General features: G+C 53.6%; 1 protein-coding gene and 2 non-coding genes across 4 annotated transcripts; 1 reads left to right on the top strand and 2 right to left on the bottom strand.

The window, feature by feature from the left end:
* Nucleotides 1-3,666: 3,666 nt before the first annotated feature.
* On the bottom strand, nt 3,667-3,739 carry TRNAV-AAC (transfer RNA valine (anticodon AAC)). The gene has a single exon. It is a non-coding gene; the product is annotated as a tRNA-Val (tRNA).
* Nucleotides 3,740-6,348: 2,609 nt separating this feature from the next.
* Nucleotides 6,349-6,421, bottom strand: TRNAV-CAC (transfer RNA valine (anticodon CAC)). Its single transcript has one exon. It is a non-coding gene; the product is annotated as a tRNA-Val (tRNA).
* Nucleotides 6,422-8,025: 1,604 nt separating this feature from the next.
* TRIM41 (tripartite motif containing 41) lies at nt 8,026-17,592 on the top strand. 2 transcript variants are annotated; one of them, XM_070416918.1, is made up of 6 exons: nt 8,030-9,531; nt 12,878-12,973; nt 14,672-14,902; nt 15,419-15,441; nt 15,583-15,710; nt 16,085-17,592. In XM_070416918.1, the coding sequence occupies exons 1-6, from the start codon at nt 8,734-8,736 to the stop codon at nt 16,687-16,689; spliced, it is 1,881 nt and encodes a 626-aa protein (XP_070273019.1). In that variant the 5' UTR covers nt 8,030-8,733; the 3' UTR covers nt 16,690-17,592. The 2 variants fall into 2 exon arrangements, with proteins under 2 accessions (XP_070273020.1, XP_070273019.1); XM_070416919.1 differs by lacking the exons at nt 12,878-12,973; nt 14,672-14,902; nt 15,419-15,441; nt 15,583-15,710; nt 16,085-17,592 and adding an exon at nt 12,116-12,865 and having other exon boundaries at nt 8,026-9,531.
* Nucleotides 17,593-18,545: the final 953 nt, after the last annotated feature.

Below are 18,545 nucleotides of genomic sequence, written 5' to 3'. Positions count from 1 at the left end.
TGCTATTCTCATGGACATTTCAAGTGACAATTATAGATTTATGTATTGGAAGCCTCATTAGTGGGAGAAGAGGAGGCACTGGTTAGGTTGCACAGTTGATATCTGAATCTCGATTGTTGCTGCAGACTCCCTCCTCTACCTCCCAACCCACAGCACCCAGGTTGATTGCTTATTTGCAATCATTTTTTATTGATTTCAGAGAGGAAGGGAAAGTGAGAGATAGAAACATCAATGATGAGAGAGAATCATTGATTGCCTGCCTCCTGCACCACCCCCTCCTGGGGAGGGAGACAGAAACCCAGGCATGTGCCCTTGACTAGAATACAACCCGGGACCCTTTAGTCCGCAGGCTGATGCTCCATCCATGGAGCCAAACCAGCTGGGGCCTCCACTCATTTTTCAATCCACTTGCAAAGAAAAACAGCAAATGGTGGAGGAGATGGAGTCATCGGGATGAAGAGCCAAGGAGGTATACTGTGGCTCCTTACCCTCCGAACCCCTGGTCTTCCCTCTGTCCTTGAACCCACAAGCTCCCTCCTGCTCTGGGCCTCTTCCCCAATACTTTGGGAAGGCTGGCTCTTTAGCTTCATGCCTCCGCTCATTGTCACCTCTTCTGATGCATCTTTCCCGGCCCAGCTCTCTAATGTTGTCGTCTGCTTGCTTGCCACTTTATCAGATCATCGTCTTTAATTTTCTCCCAGTCCTTATAGCTCTCTTGTTATTTTTTTTATCTGTTTACTTGCTTGCTATTTTACTTGCCTATCAGGAGGTAAACAGGAGGGTAGGGGCCCGGCCCCTTTCTTACTCTGATGTAGCAAATAAATAGATGAAGTTTCCTTTTCACAGTGGCACACCCTAGGTTTGTTGCCAGTGCCTAGTCCCTACCACAGCCCAGCTCATGGGATCTGTAGCTACTAATATTATTTCCTAAACTCTGAAGGTCTACAGGGTACCGGGACTACCAGAGGGAAGGGAAGACGGTCAACAGAGAGACTACAGAAGGATAGTCTGTGAAATCTGAGGACTAGAAAGAAAAGAGCAAGGGGGTGGGAGGTGGTGGAGGCAGAGGTGAAACGGGAATGGCGGAAAGAGAAATGCTGAAGCTGGGAGATGGGTACTTGGGGTTTCACAATAACATTCTGTCTACTTTAAATTTCCTAATAAAAAGGTTTAAAAATAAAACAAAGAGTATTACAGTTACTTTTTAGTGAGTGGTTAAATATTTAGGTAGAAAATTTTGTAGAGTAATGATGCTGTGGAGTAATATTTATTTGAAAAAAAAAAAAAAGTAAGTATCCAGCAAAGCTACAATTAAATAGAATCCTCAGTGGGAATTCACATCCTCTAAACCAGGGGTCTTCAAACTTTTTAAACAGGGGGCCAGTTCACTGTCCCTCAGACCGTTGGAGGGCCGGACTATAGTTTAAAAAAAAAAACTATGAACAAATTCCTATGCACACTGCACATATCTTATTTTGAAGTAAACAAACAAAGCGGGAACAAATACAAGATTTGTATTTGCATGTGGCCCGCGGGCCGTAGTTTGAGGACCCCTGCTCTAAACTACCTCCCTAGGGTAACTCAGAAGTGGGGAGACAGGGACCTTTGGCCTGTGTACTGTACTGGCACCCAGGTTTGGCTCTTTTCTTTTACTCTTCACTGAAAACAAGAACAACAACAACAAAAAAGTGAGTTCCCTGAAAGCCCCTGCATCCCAGGGCAGGAAAGATTGAGCTAGGCCCAGGATGGGATTGCCACCAGGAAACAAGGATGCTTTCAAATTGTGAGGGCGATGCTGAGAGGACAAAGGGGTTGGTGGAAAGGGGTTTCCACTGACTGACAAGCAGCTGCAGCTTCAGCCTCAAAAAAGAGAATCATAGTGTCATTGAAACCAGGTCCGTCTAGGGAAGCTACAAAGCCATAATGACAGGTCAGCATTAAGCCTAACCCCAAAGAAATCTGATTCAGGCCAGCTTCCTGCCCGGCCAGTGCGGTGAGGTTACTCGTGTTGATCTGGGTCTGTTTACTGTCTCCTCAGGAAGATGGTGAGACTCACATTAGCTGAGGCACCGATCCAAACCCACCTGGAGAAGAGCAACAGGCCTGAGTGACAGTTCTGTCCTCCCAGAGTCCTGGGGCCACCACGGAAGTCAGCTTGAGGGGGGGTGGGAGGCGGGTGGTGGACAGAAATGGGGTCAGCAAGAGAACTTGGAGGATTCTTCCAAATGGGGTTCAGAATGCTTCCCTCCTCTTAGTCTCTAAGATCCATGGCTGGGCCCTGGCCCTCCTCCTTGGGTGAGTACATCTATACATTCTGAGAAGGCATACACATAAGTATGAAAGAGCAAGGCGATGACAAGGAAATGGGCGCGGCATTGATTCCTGTGGGCAAGTTATTGGAATTGTTAACCAAACGGTAAAAAGGCCTTTCAAAGTGAGAGGCAACAAACATTTATTTGCGATCAATAAAAACAGCTGTTTGTGAGCACCGAGTCTGAGTCGCTGAAGCCCAAACAGTGTTCGGATTAGGAGACAAAGGCAAGGGGTTTTATGAGAAGGGGAAGGGGAACAATGACATCAATAGAAGGAAGGCATTTCTACTGGTGCAGGAGACATAACACAGTGATGTTCATTCTAAACCATGTTTTCAGTTTTCCGTCGGGTAGTCATCAGTCCTGCAGCCATAATGACTGCTTTCTTGTTATCTTTGCCGACAGACCTTTCACAAGCACAGGCTGGCTCGGCCCGGTCCAAGGCTGTTCTGCCCGGTGTTAACACCCCTAAGGGGCCAGGCAGCACTGGCCTAGCGGCTCCAGCTCCGTTTTGAAGTTGCTCCGTTTGATCGCTGCTTACAGAATGCAGGCGGCCTCACGAGCCTCGCCATTACTGCCTATGCTGTGAGTCAGGAGCGCGTCGTCTGCATTTAAGACACACAGACCGTTAAAGAGAATCTGATTTTCCACTTTGATGTTTTCTTGGTCTGGCTTCCAGGTTTGGCAGAACAGCAGGGAAATTGGTTGCCTGTCACAGGTGTAAGGGTGCCCCGTCAGGTGTGCAAGAGCGTGCACCCCCTTTTCCAGGCGGACTCGGGCTGTATGGGGGGGACCGGAGCTCGGGCTGGGGTCCCGCGCGCCGGGCTGCTTCTCCGAGGCTCTCGCCGCCTCTGCCCCTGGCCCTCGGCGCGGGCGGGAGCGGCGGGGTCCCCGGGCGGCCGGGGCAGGACCGCTGTGCTGAGCGGCTTTCTCCCGGGCCCCGTTTCTCTCCCGGTCCCCGGCCCTTGGCTCCATCTACCACGTCCCCTGAGACGCGTCGGGGCCTCGGTGGCCCCCCGCGTGAACGCGACTGTGGGGTCCTCTGCGGGACCCCCGCCCCGCCCCCCGCAGGCCAGGTCCCCCGCGCGAGGTGCGGTCCACCGTGTGCATGGTCCTGGGAAAACAGTTCCCGAACTCACTTCCTCCGGCATTTCCCACCCTTCCTTCCTGCACTTTCTAATGTTCCACTTGTCGTCGCGTGGCGTTCCCGCCTGCGTTGCCTTTTTATGGTCCGCGATTGTAAGGAGACGAATAAAAGGCGCGCATATGTGTGCACAGGCACCTCCATTCCGAGGGCAAAAGGCCGAAGTGGAGATCTTCACTAACGGGGAGAAAAAGGACGAGCCCCGGCGGCTGTTTCCGCCCGGTTTCGAACCGGGGACCTTTCGCGTGTTAGGCGAACGTGATAACCACTACACTACGGAAACGGGCGATGGGTGATCCTTTCCCTGAGTCCTATGGGGTGCAGGCCGCCGCCGCCGCCGCCGCCCCCGCCCAGGCCTGCAGGGTCCGGGAATGTAAACACCCCGGGGCCCCTGGGTAACGATTCTTGTCCAACTGCAGAGCGCGACCCGTTAATGGGTCGGGAAATCAGTCACGTTCAGTAATTAAAAAAAAAAAAAAAAAAAAAAAATTGTGAACAAAAGCAGCGGGCCTCGCAGAAGGGAAGGTAAAATGTAGCTTCGAAGACGTGAGCCTGGTTAACTCGGTCCATTTCTGTGTTTATGGTTCTAGGCCCTGGTTCCATGGATCTGATCATCCAGATGGCTACTAACTGACTAACCAGGGGTGGCATATATAGAATCTATTGTAGGGAGACGGTTGCAAGGTTTAAAGTTTCACATAGCTTGTTCCCTATTGACAGTTAAGATCTAAAGAATGAAAACACACAAAATACGCCTGTCTGAGCGTGGTTTAGTGGGTGAGCATTGACCCATAAACCACGAGATGCCGGCCAGGACATATCCCCGGGCTGTGGGGCCCCATCCCCAATGAACGAGCCTGCAGGAGGCAGTTCGTTTATGACGCTCTCATCTTTGATGTTTCTATTTCCTTCTCCCTTCCTCTCTGAAATCAATAAAAATATGTTAAAGAAGCACAAAATGCACTCAAAGTATATGAAATTTGGGTATATCTTCATCGAAATGTAAATTAAAATAAATACAAATAGGTAAAAATGAAATTAATTTTACGCATGCTTTCAAAATAATTATATATTTCTTATAAGTTATATAAAATTATCTGTTTTCAGAGAGGAGATTGAAATGAATGAATATCAAATTTTAAGTCAGTGATATTTCAGTAAAGCTAAAATTTTATTAAATTTTAAAAACTTAATGAAATCTTTTAAGTATTTTATAAAAATAAAACTCATCAACCCGAGCATTTACTGTACAGAATTGGGATGCGTTTTAATGTATGTTATACGTGGATCTACATATAAGCAAACTTAAAAGTAGTAATGATGGCTTAATATTGCAAAATATTACGCTTATTTCTGTGGAGCCAGGAATAGGAACAGAGGCTGAGCCCGATGGAGTAAGAATCCTTGATGTGTGGTCAGGTCACCGGTAACCCGCAGGGGTCCCGGTCCATGGATGCGTTACCGCTGTCCTTTACTCCAACATCACTGGATTCTACAGCCCGGCCCCCACCCCTTTCAGCCCATTTCGACTCCCTTGGCCTTGGTGGAAGTTCACCTGCTGCCTCTCCTCCTCCTCCAACTCCTCCACCATCTACCAGAGGCCACCACCCTGGACAGTCAGAGTCCCCCTCACAGCTTGACCCAACCTTTACCCCCACATCTGTGGCTCCAGCAATGACGGCTTTCCCCAAGCTTCAGATGCACGCGTCCTGGAAATGTCCCCTTGGGCTTCTCCCAACCTGTCCAAGGTTGCCCTCATTACAGTGGCACCCACTTGTTTGCGGGGCTATATCCCCGACCCCCACTCGACGCCTGGAACCAGAACTGTGCTTTTTCCTGTGCGCACATAGGAACGTAGAGGAGGTACATGTGCATATCCGAACGGCCAGCACTAGCAGTCTTGCACCTTAGGGGCCATTATTAAGTAAGATAAGGGCGACTTGGACACAAGCACTTCAATACCCTAACATGGGATCTGATAGCCCAGATGGCCACTAACGGACTAACCAGGGGTGGCATATAAAGCTTGGAGACCGTGGACAAAGCGACGATCCACGTCCTGGGCCAGAGGGATTGACATGGCATGAGAATGGCGAACAATTTAAAACTTCTGTTTATTTCTGGAATTTTCCATTTCATATTTTGGGATCATGGTTGACCCCGAACAACTGAAGCCAGGGAAGCAGAACTGCTGATAAGGGGGCTGACCGTACCTGTCTCTCCTCTGTCACTCCCCACTCCCCACACTCAGTCTCTGATCTTGGTCATTAAACCACCTAAAGCGGAAACCTGGGAGCTTCTCTGCTGCCCGGGTTCAAACCGGGCATCGAGCCCCTTCACCTGCGGCCGCCCGGGCCCGTCCTCAGCCTCCGGTGGCCTGGCCTCCAGCGGTCCGTTCCGGCCCCTCCCCCGGGGCAGCCGCAGCCCCGCACACCTGCGGCTCACCATGGCCGAAGGGTCCCGCTAAGATGGAAACCAGAGCGATCCCGCTGCCTCTGCGCCTGTCATCGTCGCTCAGGATAAAACCAAACACCCTGCCAAGCGTTGGCTGAACGTCTGAACCGGTGAACTTGGCTCCTTTGTGCCAAGAGCAGTGAGGCTCGCCACTCGGAGCGGGATTTCAAACTGGGCCTGGCCGGAGGGGCTGCGGTGGGAGGAGCGGCCCGGAGAGAAAAGCAGGAATTGTAGCCAAAAGCTCCAGGGAGCCCTCTGTCCTGGGAGACGGGGACGCGAAGCCCGTCCGCTATGTTTCCCCTTTAATTAAAAAGCCAACATTTTACAAGGAATGTTCTCCAGTCCCAGTGGAGGTGACCCGTGTGCCAGTCACCTTCCTCGACGTGATGGGGTGAGAAAGGGACCGTAGAGGCAGAAACGAGAGCAAAAGGAGACCGTTGTTTCCGCCCGGTTTCGAACCGGGGACCTTTCGCGTGTGAGGCGAACGTGATAACCACTACACTACGGAAACCGCTGCTCCCGGAGCCGGCAGACACCGCCCTGAATCCGCCCGCGGCCGGCGGCGGGGCGGCGGGGCGGCGGGGGCAGCGAGCTCCCCGCACGGCCGCCGAGCTGCGCGCAGGGGTCGTGGCCGCAGCTTCTGGCCCCCGCAGGGCCCGCCGCTCCCGGGCGGCCACGGGCAGCCCACCCATCGGGGTGCGCGGTCTGGGCCGCACCCCCTTCGGAGGCACAGGCCCCCCTGGAGCGCCCCCACCCGCACCCCCCGCACCCCGCAGCGCCGGCACTCACGGGGGGTTCCGTCCAGGAACAATGGCCCTGTAACTTCCACGCAGTCTTTTTAAAAAATTAAACGACACATTTTATTTTTTTTTAAATAAAACAACACATTTTTAAAGAGCTTCATGTATCAGAGCATCGCTCTCGCACAAATAATCTCCTGGCCAGAGGCGCTAACGGCGACATCTCACGCAGCGCTACCGCCCGGACAGACCTTCTCGAGTCAAACCGACGCCCCAAACGCGCCCCGGGCCCCCGCGCGGCGGCCGGGACCCACGGAAGCAGATGTCGGGGAGTTCCGGATCCCGCGGAGCAAGAGCGGCGCGCGGCTGACGGAATGGGTGGCACTTAGACAAGTTTTTTATTTTTCTTTAAAGCAAAACATTCATTGGGTTCGAAATCTAGAAGGTACAGAACGACACAGATGGAAAAAGCGCCCTCCCCACCCGGCCCGCGGGCGCTCGCAGGGCACGTCTGCTCCGGGCGCTCCCCCGGCCACAGCGGCAGCGGCCGCTCAGCACCTCGTCGCCGGGGGCCGCGCAGCACGACACGGGCTCTGGCTGCGCAGAGCAAACCCCCTAAGACGGGCTCCGTCACCCTCATTCCACCCGAGCGAACACGGGACTGTGCAAACAGGGAGCACAGGTCCCGCTTCCGCCTCCCCCCGAGGGCGGCGCCCTCCGCACTGCGGGCGCCCGCCTTCCCCGCGGTGCGTCTGGAAGTGCCTCCTCCGTCCCCGCCCCCTCCGCTCCGCTCCTCCTCCTCCTTCCGCGGCGCGCGCCCCGCACTCAGGGCCTCACCGGACCAGACTTGCAGGCGGGGGAGCCGGGGCGCCGCGCTCGCCCCGGACCCGCCCCGAGGCCCCTTCTCCTCGACTCTGCCGAGAGCTGGCAGCACGCCGCCTCGGTCACCTGTTTCCCACGACACGGCTGGCAGCCGGCGCGGAGCACTTGTTGCTTCTCCTGACTAAGCCCTTCCTTTCGTAAACGTCATCTTTCTCTCAAAACAGAAAAAGCAGCTTGGAGAGCCCGCCTTTTTACAGTCCGAGCGTCCACCGTGTGCAAGTGCACGAATGACCTGCCACTCTCCGTCCCCGCACGGCTGTGCAGTCAGGAACGTGCCTCCAATACTAAATGCGAAGCGACCGGGCGGCCGTTTCCAACGTGGGTGCGGGGTGCCGCCCGAGCGCGAGGCGGGGAGAGTCTCCGGCCCCACCCACCACGCGTCCTCAGACCCCGCCCCGGGGCGGTCGCCGAGGGGCGCTCCGAGTCCTCACACGCCCGAGTCCTCAGCCTAGAAGGGCCGGAAGTACTGTAGGACGTTCCCCGGGGCCCGCCCCTCTGCTTCCGGCAGCGGCTGTGAGGTGTGCTGCCTGCAATCTTTGGTGCCCGGCCGGTAGGATGGCGCCGGGCCGACGCGGTCACAGCACCGACAGCGGACGGCCACGAAGGGTTCCATCGTCTCCCGACATTTCTCCTCAGGGGCGGGGGCTGGGAGTGGCCGGTCTTTCAGCTTCGTCTGCGTTGCTCCCGCCCCCGCACCACCGAGATGCGGGCCTCCGTCGTCCTAGCCCTGCCGCCCTCTTCCCGAGTGGATGCTAGAGCGTCTCCTCGTCGCTTCCTGTCGCCCGCGCCGGGGCGGGAAGGGGGCGTTGCGCGATCGCGGAAGGAACTCGCTCGCTGGGTGGCTTGTAGGTACCGGAAGTGTTGGGAGGGAGAACGGAAGTGAGGGGGCGGAGCCAGGAAGTGAGGCGGGGCGGGGGTTTATGAGGAGGCCCGGAGAGCGTTGGGGGCAGATTTGCACTCAGGGCCACCTGAGGGGCCGGGCGCCCGCGCTCCCCTGTGTTCTCTCCTGTGGCGGAGACACGTCTGTTGTCTGGGCGAAGGGACCTGTGTGGAGGGTGGGTTGTCGGGAGGGCAGTTCTCTACCTGCGCCTGAGGCGAGGTGTGGAGAGGCAGGGCTGGGGGTGGGGCCGGGTCGTCAGGGCGTCTGAGAGGGAAGACCCCTCGGCCCCCTACCTTTTACCCTGGCTGAGTGGACACTAAGATGGCTGCCGTTGCCATGGCACCCAACCCCGTGCAGACCCTGCAGGAGGAGGCGGTGTGCGCCATCTGCCTCGATTACTTCACGGACCCCGTGTCCATCGGCTGCGGGCACAACTTCTGCCGCGTGTGTGTGACCCAGCTGTGGGGCGGGGAGGACGAGGAGGACCGGGACGAGTTAGACCGGGAAGAGGAGGAGGAGAACGGAGGGGACGAGGAGGAAGTGGAGGCTGTGGGGGCCGGCGGGGGCTGGGACACCCCCATGAGGGATGAGGACTACGAGGGCGAGTTGGAGGAAGAGGTCGAGGAGGAGGAGGAAGGAGTGTTCTGGACCGGGGGCCTGGGCGGGTCGGACTGGGACAACATGGACTACGTGTGGGAGGAGGAGGAGGAGGAGGACCTGGACTACTACTTGGACATGGAGGAGGACCTGGGGGTGGAGGACGAGGAGGACGAGGAGGAGGTGCTGGAGGAGGAGGAGGAGCTGGACCCCGTGTCGTCGCTGCCCCCGGCGCCCCCGCGGCGCTGCTTCACCTGCCCCCAGTGCCGGAAGAGCTTCCCGCGGCGGAGCTTCCGCCCCAACCTGCAGCTGGCCAACATGGTGCAGGTCATCCGCCAGATGCACCCCGCGCCGGGCCGGGGCGGCCGCGGGGGCGAGCAGGGCGTCTGCCCCAAACACCAGGAGGCCCTGAAGCTCTTCTGCGAGGTGGACGAGGAGGCCATCTGCGTGGTGTGCCGGGAGTCCCGGAGCCACAAGCAGCACAGCGTGGTGCCGCTGGAGGAGGTGGTGCAGGAGTACAAGGTGAGGGGAGCCGGAGGGGGTCCAGCGGGGCGGTGGGGGGTCCAGCGGGCGGAGAGGGGTCCGGCGGGCGGAGAGGAGGGAAGGAGCTGGGAAAAGGAAAGGTCCCGTGCACCGCAGGGCGATCCTCCCGATGTAGACACCGTGGGCACCAGGCTTAGAGGGAAGGGTCCTGTGCACAGACAGACACGGGAGGCCAGGGAGGACTGGCTTTCTCAGGAAATTGGGCAAAGCTGGTGATGCCTGTCACTGGGCTGTCTCCCGGGAAAAGCCACTGCTCGTCCACACTTCCACCGGCCCGCAGGGTAGGAGTGCAGGTGACAGGCCCCCAGGGAGAGGCTTTACCTTTCCGAATGTCTTTGACTATTTTCTCCAGGACTAAAAGTTAGTATTTATTGAACATGCACCGTGTACTCCAGGCCCTACACCAAGCACTTTTCATGGGCTGTCTCACTGAAAACTCAGAACTACCCTGTGAGTTTGATAAGGTTTCTGTTCCCATTTCACAGATCGGGAAACAGAGTCAGAGAGACTTAAGTAATAGACACAGGGCCACACAGCTGCTAGTCAGTGATGGACTTGGTTATGACCTGCTCCCCTGCCCCTGCCCCCACCCCCCACCCCCGGTCTCCACTGTTAACAAGGGCACTACCATTTGGATATCTGTTTGTTTGACTTTTCTGACATACAACTTCATCTTGGAGTTGGATTGTATTTTGCTTAATATCTGGCCCCCTACTTTTGATCCTGACTCTTTTTGGACATGGGTAAAGGCGATTTGGCTGTGGAACAGCCGGCACAAGTATCACCACTTAGAGGAGGCCTGGATGTGACCGGGGAGAGGAGCAGGTAGCTTCTATGTGATTGGCACAGAGCTTTTTCGTTTTATGACTTGTGTTTTCATATCTCCTGATTCCTAGGGTAACCTCGCTTAGGTATTATCATTGCCCCGATTTTAGAATAATCAGCCTAGAGCTTCTCAGCTATAAGTGGTACAGCCAAGACCAACCACTATCCCTTCAGGACAGGTGAACTGTTCCTTCCCCACAGTGATGGTCAAGCCGGGCCGATGGGCCACGTTACTAGAGGAGGTTTTCAGAAGTAGAATGGGCTTTGCCACTAGAGATTCTGAGTCCGTGATGGGAGAGTGTCTTCAGGAAGCCCGCCTGTGATGGGACTCACTGCATTATAATGTCACCTGCCTTTCAGGCCGTGCAATGTTAGGGGAAGTTGTCAGCTCCTTTTGTTCTTCCTTTTTATATCCCCTCGGTTCCTAGCTAATTCTACCCATCAAACAATGTGTAGCCAGCTTTGTTCGCTGGATCCCGGGGTGGAATATCCAGGAGCATTCCACCCCTTTTTCACGCTCCCTGGCAGGACTTCTGAAGTTTCTGAAACTGGATTTTAATTTGTGTTAACCACATCTATTGAATTCCACTCCAGTAGGCTCTGCCGTTTGGGGAGGTCACACAGACACAATCTTACAGTAACTGATCAGCAAATGTCAATACATGAGTTTTATTATATAGAACTAATTTGAGTGATTCCCTTTCTAAGTTATAGGCTATTTTGCAGACAAGGAGTTTGTTTTGTTTAGATACCTACACTGACTGGCACCAGCTTGGCACTGTGTTGTTTTGTAGAAATATTTCTTTATTGAGTAGATTGTAATATACAAATGCTGTGTAAGTAAAGCTCCAGAAAAGTTAAAGGTTCTTGAAGATTTTTCTTACATAGTACTCTATTTGGATTTCTGCTTATGAATTTTTTGTCAACAATTTAGGAAAAATATTAAGTGGAAAATTTAAGCCTCATAAATTCTGCATTAATAGAGTTGAAATTATTGACACTACTGGAGAAAAGTGGAAAGTGATATCAAAAGGCAAAATTCTGTGTAGTTTCTGCTGTTTTCAGGTTATGGATCGATTGTAATCTTATTACATAATTTTTGTCTGCAACCACTTACCTGTGCAACTATGGCTTTTTGGCCTGGCTGGCATGGCTCAGTGGTTGAGCATCAACCTGTGAACTAGGAGGTCACAGTTCGGTTCCCGGTCAGGGCACATGCCCAGGTTGCGAGCTCTATCCCCAGTGGGGTGTGCAGAAGGCAGCTGATCAATGATTCTCATCATTGATGTTTCTATCTCTGTCTCCCTCTCCCTTCCTCTCTGAAATCAATAAAAGTATATTAAAAAAAAAACACCAACCCAACAACAACGGCCTTTTGTACCCTGAGTCAGTAACGTCTGTAGTTCAAGGGTCACTGTCAGGTTTTCATTGGCAGCTGAAGGCCTACGTAGGGAATACTAGGTAACATTTACTGACCTGTTGCTATATACCAGACACTGTGCTAAGCATACTACCCAAGGGGTAGGTTCTGTTATTCCCAATTCCCATTCAAGGTGAGGAAACTGGAATCATGGCTTGCTTCAGGACACTTGGCTGCATTTAGGATCAGATTGGAGTCTAGGCTTGAGCTTTTCTGCCCTGTGTTACCCCTCAAGGAAAAGGAGGGATAAATGCAGAAGACATAAAAAAGGAAATCAATAGTTTGGGCTAATCTCACCCATTTTGGTCTCTCTATCAGCACTTTGAAGACAAAGACTGCTACAAATGATGGAGCACAGAGCTTAAGTGCATATTTGTTGAGAAGGTTAAGTATTTAGGAGGAGAGGGTTTTTGTTTTTCATTCAGCAAGTGATTGAGTGGGAGAGAAAGCAGATGGACAGGGAGAAACAGGAATGAAAGTGGCCGCCCGGTCCCGAAGAGCCCCTCTGTCCCGGGGAAGGCAGGTACACTTGTAATGATTACCGTGCCTGGGAAGTATCATAATCCAGAAAAAGACGAGGGATGGCTAAAACTAAGAGACTGCAGAAGGGTAGGTACAGGAGGGGAGGCTAGAAATGCAGGGGCAGTTAGAGCCTCATATTTTGCAAGTGGTGGTGAACAACTGATGGATTTTTATCACGTGAAAATAATCAGCAAAGTGCTTAGCGATGAAGTTATGAGGAAGATTGCTTATGAGGGGACAGGACCACAGGCAGGAACATTCACGTGGGAGGACTCTGTGTGGTGAGGTGCTCAACCAGGCACACTCCGCCTGCGAGTGGGGCTCTCTAGTCAGGATCCTACCCTTCGGAAACGCACCCCGGGCTGGGGACGAGTGCGGGTGGAGGGTTGGAGCCTTTGCCATCATCGGAAGAGAAGGAAGAGGAGGATGGGAGTATGATGCTCATTTGGTCACTGTGATGGGGATCAGGCTTTGAGGCCCAACCCCCTGCAGGGAGGATGGGGAGAGCAGGTGCGTCTCCCGCCCAGGCCATCAGCCTTCCTCTTGCTCTTCCCTCAGGCCAAACTGCAGGGGCACGTGGAACCCCTCAGGAAGCACCTCGAGGCTGTGCAGAAGATGAGAGCCAAGGAGGAGAGGCGGGTGACCGAGCTGAAGGTGGGTGACGGTCCTCAGGGCCGACCGGCTCTGGTCAGGGCAGGGAGGACGCACTGCCCACTCGCACAAGTGGTGACTAGATCTGAAGAGGGGCAGCCAAGCCTGGGAAGAGGCAGACGCCCTCCCAGCGTCCTGAGGCGAGAGGGGCCGTAGAGGGTGAGGAGGTATATGCATTCCCAGATTCCAAAATGGGGAGAGAGGCCTGGCTTGGAGAGATTGGGTGTCTGGCTCAAGGCCGCAGAGCAGGCTTACCGCTCCGGACACTTAACTCCAGAGCCATTGTCCCACCACGCTGTGCCCAGCACACTGGATAGCAGAGGGCAGGAAGAGGCCAGCCCAAATCCATAGAGCAGCCATCAGAAGCCCCAGATCCCAGGATAGATGGCAGGGGGTGGGCAGAGCAGCCCTGAGCATGAGAGGGGGCCAGTGGAGGGATGAATTCGTGAATATTAGGATTGCAGAACCCAGCATCCTCTGGTCCAGTTTCTCAGCCTTTTTTCATCATTTCTCACCTCTCCCCAAGGAGTATTTTAGATATTCCCCACCCCCCCTTCCCCGATTCCCACCCCTCAGGCACTGGAATGGCCTGATGCTGAGCTTCAGATACCAAGTCTGGGCCATCCCTCCTGTCGGACCTCCAACCCCCTCTCTTCTGTGCCTGTCACCCTGGCCGGTGCTTGTTGTCTCTGCTTGTTGCCACCTACACTTTAGGGACTCCGCTGTCGGTGGCTGCCTTGCACTGAGTGGTGGAATCTGGGTCTGGGAGTTGGTCTTGCCTCCAGCTTGTTGCTCAAATGGAGACTTTTGGGCTCCTGGTGTGCAGAGAAGGTGTAAGAATCTGAGTGTCACTGGACAGAGAAACTAACTTCACTTCACCCACTTGGCCAGTCAGGACTTTCCTCCCCGTTCTGGTCTGTCACTCCTGGTCCCAGGAATGTCTCCAGCTGATGATACATGGGCAGAAAGCCTGTCTACCATCTGGGATTGCCCAGCTCAGGCTAATGGGGGGGAGTGGACAGACATTTTCTCTTATTATAATAGAAGTACCTACATATTAATATCCTTGATTTTTGCCTCGTCTTTAAAGTATAAAATATTATCTGGCCCTTTACAGAAAGTTTGCCTATTTCTGATCTAAAATTGAGTAAATTTCCCAAGGTCACTAGTGATATATCCAGGACCCTAATTTCCTATCTTGATTCCTGAATTTTTAATTTATCCATTTCAGAAGTTCTTACCAAACACCCATTCCATGGCTGGCACTGTGCCAGGGTCCAAGGATCCTGTAGCAAGCACTTTACGGTGTAGTGGGGGAAAAGGATGTTCAAGGGTACTCCAATGTAAACATAACGTTTCTAATCGAGAGATATGCCATACTGATATTGAAGGGGGTAGTCCTGATTTAGATATGGAGGGGAGGGAAGGCTTCTCTTAGGGAATAGTAAAACTTAGACCTAAAATGAGTCAAGTTAGGTAGCTAAGGTAGAGAGAAGCATTGCAGGCAGAGGCGGGTGAGTTTTGGGCCAGGGTGCCGGGAGTGATGCCTGGTAAGGCTGGGTGTGGGAAAGGGGACAGAGGCCTCTTTCCAGTTGGGATGTAGGGCCTTTGCCTTGGATTGAGGGGCAGCAGTTGCCCAATTGGAGGTTTATGTTTCTGTGTGTTGAGGTGCTATCCACTATCCCCTTTGCATCATCCCAGAGCCAGATGAAGTCAGAGCTGGCAGCTGTGGCCTCAGAGTTTGGACGGCTGACAAGGTTTCTGGCTGAAGAGCAGGCAGGGCTGGAGCGGCGCCTTCGAGAGATGCACGAAGCCCAGCTGGGCCGGGCGGGAGCAGCGGCCAGTCTTCTGGCTGAGCAGGCTGCCCAGCTGAGCCGCCTGCTGAACGAAGCCCAGGAGCGGAGCCAGCAGGGGGGCCTCCGGCTGCTCAAGGTGAGCAGGGTCCCCTTCCCTGTCTGCTCCCCAGCACCCTGTTTAACACCTGTCCATAGCAGCCTTTTACTGGGATGAATCCACAGGGATTTGTCCTGAAGACCCAAAGGTCTTTTGAGGCTGAAGACAGGAGTTATTGTAAAATGTGTGTGTGTGTGTGTGTGTGTGTGTGTGTGTGTGTGTGAGATTATACCTAATGAAAATAAAGGAGGTTCAGTTGTAGGAGGAGGGTTTTAAATGAGTGTTGAGGAAAGAGTTTTTCATATTGTGAAAATGAGTTTACTGAGGTTGAAAATTCTATTCCTAGGCTCAACAGGATGAGATGAGTTAGGTGTGCTGAGGCACAAGGATGACTGAGATGGATGCGTGGTTAGTGAAGGCCTTGAAGTGCTTTTTCTCATCCCTGTTTATGTCCGTCTTTATGGCTGGAATCAAGCAGGGAGAAGTGGCCATCCCTGCACAGCTGATTCTCTCCTTGTCTCTCTCCCTCTCCTCCTTTGTGTTTCTTATTCCCAGGACATCAAGGAGACTTTCAATAGGTGTGTTCTCACCCTTTATCCTTTGTGACCTAGTGGCACCTGGTTCCCCATCCCTGCCTCTTTGGGCTCTCCTGCCCCTCTCCTCCTCTCCTCCCCCTGGGAAATCATGGTCCCACCCCTTGCCTGGTCCCCTTCCTCCAGGTGTGAAGAGATACAGCTGCAGCCCCCAGAGATCTGGTCCCCTGACCCGTGTCAACCCCATAGCCATGACTTCCTGACAGACGCCATCGTGAGGAAAATGAGCCGGATGTTCTGTCAGGCTGCTCGAGGTAGGGAGGTCACCTGTGCGACCTTCCTTTGCCTTTACCTTCACAGACCTGAGATTAGGTTCTGGAGGGAAGATTGGGGGCTGAGATGGAGCAGGCTACAGGTAGGCCACCTGGGGCTTCAAGCCAAGGCTCTGTCCGAGCTCAGGCAGGTGCTGGGGGGGAGGACTGGCAAGAAGAGCCAGGGCCAGAGGGAAGACCTGTCCAGTGTCCCCACAGGAACCTGATCCTGGCCTGTAGGAAGGGGTGGGATACCAAGGGCAGCTGGGGGTCTGGAAGGTGAGTGGGGAGGGCGTTAGGAAAGGCTGAACCTTGGAGTTGGCTGCTGGTGGGCAACAGTGGGCCCATCCCTGGTGAATTTGTCCTCTTCCCACAAGTGGACCTGACCCTGGACCCTGACACGGCTCACCCGGCCCTGATGCTGTCTCCTGATCGCCGGGGGGTCCGCCTGGCAGACCGGCGGCAGGAGGTTGCTGACCATTCCAAGTGCTTCTCGGCCGACTGCTGCGTACTGGGGGCTCAGGGCTTCCGCTCTGGCCGGCACTACTGGGAGGTAGAGGTGGGTGGGCGGCGGGGCTGGGCCGTGGGTGCTGCCCGAGAATCAAGTCGTCACAGGGAGAAGGTGGGCTCCGGGGGTTCCTCTGTGGGCATCGGGGATGCCAGTTCTTCGTCACGCCATCACCACCGCCGCCGCCGCCTCCACCTACCCCCGCAGCCCCTGCTCCAGAGGGAAGTGTGGTGTGTGGGCACCAATGGCAAACGCTACCAGGCACAGAGCTCGACGGAGCAGACACTGCTGAGCCCAAGTGAGAGACCACGGCGCTTCGGCGTGTACCTGGACTATGAGGCTGGGCGCCTGGGCTTCTACAATGCAGAGACTCTGGCCCACGTGCACACCTTCTCAGCTGCCTTTCTGGGCGAGCGTGTCTTCCCTTTCTTCCGGGTGTTCTCCAAGGGTACCCGAATCAAGCTGTGCCCTTGATCAGCCTACCACCCGCTGGGGCCCCTCTGGTCAGCACTGGTGGGGCGGGTGGTGGTGGAGGGTGGCCCAAGTTTTGGGGCTAAAGGCTCCCAAAGTTTTCTGCATTGTTTCCTGCTCTTCCTTGACCCCGATTTTCCCTGTAGGAGCCTAAGGAACCTTTCTGGCCTCCAGCTCTGCCTCGCCTGCATGGGTCCCTGATAACAGCTGCCTAGTCTTCCCTTCCTGTCCACCCAGGGACCGAGTTTGAGTAGAGGGGGGGGGAGTATTTAATTTTAACTCCCCTCTACCCATCCCTTCTCTTCAACCTTCATACCAGTTCCCAGGCTGGAGGATTTGGGCAGGACTCACGACTCTCCCCATTCCAATTCCATTTTCTGATGAAAGTTATAGCTATGGAATTTGGAGGTTTTTTGAGGGGAGGCAGGCTGGGCAAAAGGTAGAGCTGGATAATAACCATCTCCTCTGGGGAAGGAAGGATTCCAAACTTCCTTCTATCCCAATTTCTACCTCCACAGACTGGCCAGAATTTAGTTTCAGTGAGATCCGCAGTGGTTGACATGATCAAAACCACATACCATTCTATCCCCCCAGTAAATTATTTTCTCACCCCTTTCCCCAGCAAACCACACCCTACCCTTTTCACTGCCAGACTCCTTTCCCCTTTGTTCAGTGAAGTTTCATGTTTCCATCCTTCTCATGTCTTCAGTTTCATTTGATGAGCTCTGATGGGGAGCAGGGTTTAGGTCCCTAGGAGAGCCTTGGGTATAATCTATTTTTCTAATAACCCTTTGCCTTGTGTCATTTATCAGCTTTTGTCCTGTGCTTTGATGGCCCAGGTCAATTTATGTTCCTGGAGGAAAGGGAAGTTGGGTTGTGGAAATAAATTAAAAAAAGTTTTATTTGCTTCTTTTGTTTAGTCCATTCCTTTAGATGAGCAGAAACCAAGGATGTAACTTAGAAGCCATTTCTTCTACAGCCTGTCCCTCCACTAAATGAAATGGTTGAGCTTTCCCTCTGCCTTTTGCACCTGTCACATCTGGTTAGTACTAGGCATGAGATCCTGCTTCAAGAGTGGGATATAAATCCTACCCTTCCATTTGTATAACCTACCTCCTTTATTGGCATACTCTTCAGACTACTTGAAGGTCATTTGCTGATTGCTATCTCCTACTGCTCTGATGCGTTAGGACTATGCTTCCCTAAGAATCTCCACACCCATGGCTCAGGCACATTTCCAAAGTATAAGTGACTATATCTAGAAATCTCAAAGTTGGAGATAAAGCCAGAGATCATTACTATTAGCTGAGGAAGAAATGGAGGGTATCCTATATAATAAAAAGCCTAATATTAGAAGTGTCTGGTCAACTGTTCAATCAAAGCCTAATATGCTAATGAAATGCTAAGGCTGCTCAACCACTCATCATGACATGCACTGACCACCAGAGGGTAGACGCTGACTGTTAGGTTAGTTTGCTGCTGCTGCTGGGGTCATCAAATCGGAACTGGTCATTCAAGACAGAGGCTAGACCAGCCGTGGGCAAACTACAGCCCGTAAACTACGGCCCCGTTTGAAATGAATAAAACTAAAAAAAAAAAAAAAAAAAAAGACCATGCCCTTTTATGTAATGATGTTTACTTTGAATTTATATTAGTTCACACAAACACTCCAGCCATGCTTTTGTTCCGGCCCTCCGGTCTAGTTTAAGAACCCATTGTGGCCCTCGAGTCAAAGTTTGCCCACCCCTGGGCTAGACACACCCTGGAGCCCTCCCATTTTCCCTAGTCCCTCTCCTGCCCCAATGGATCATGCACCAGTGGGGTCCCTCGGCCTGGCCTGCACCCTCACAATCTGGGAC

The sequence above is a fragment of the Myotis yumanensis genome, unplaced genomic scaffold, assembly GCF_028538775.1.
Source record: "Myotis yumanensis isolate MYYU_CA2020_CCGP unplaced genomic scaffold, mMyoYum1.0.hap1 SCAF_5, whole genome shotgun sequence".
Lineage (NCBI taxonomy): Eukaryota > Metazoa > Chordata > Mammalia > Chiroptera > Vespertilionidae > Myotis > Myotis yumanensis.
The sequence above is the reverse complement of the archived record's forward strand: the minus strand, read 5'-3'. Positions and strand labels throughout refer to the sequence as shown.

What these genes read in the sequence shown, in the direction of transcription:
- TRIM41 (XM_070416918.1), top strand. Translation starts at nt 8,734, where the DNA reads ATGGCTGCCGTTGCCATGGCACCCAACCCCGTGCAGACCCTGCAGGAG. An exon ending in GGCGGGTGACCGAGCTGAAG is followed by an intron (nt 12,974 to 14,671) that starts GTGGGTGACGGT and finishes GCATCATCCCAG; the next exon opens with AGCCAGATGAAGTCAGAGCT. An exon ending in GTTCTGTCAGGCTGCTCGAG is followed by an intron (nt 15,711 to 16,084) that starts GTAGGGAGGTCA and finishes TCTTCCCACAAG; the next exon opens with TGGACCTGACCCTGGACCCT.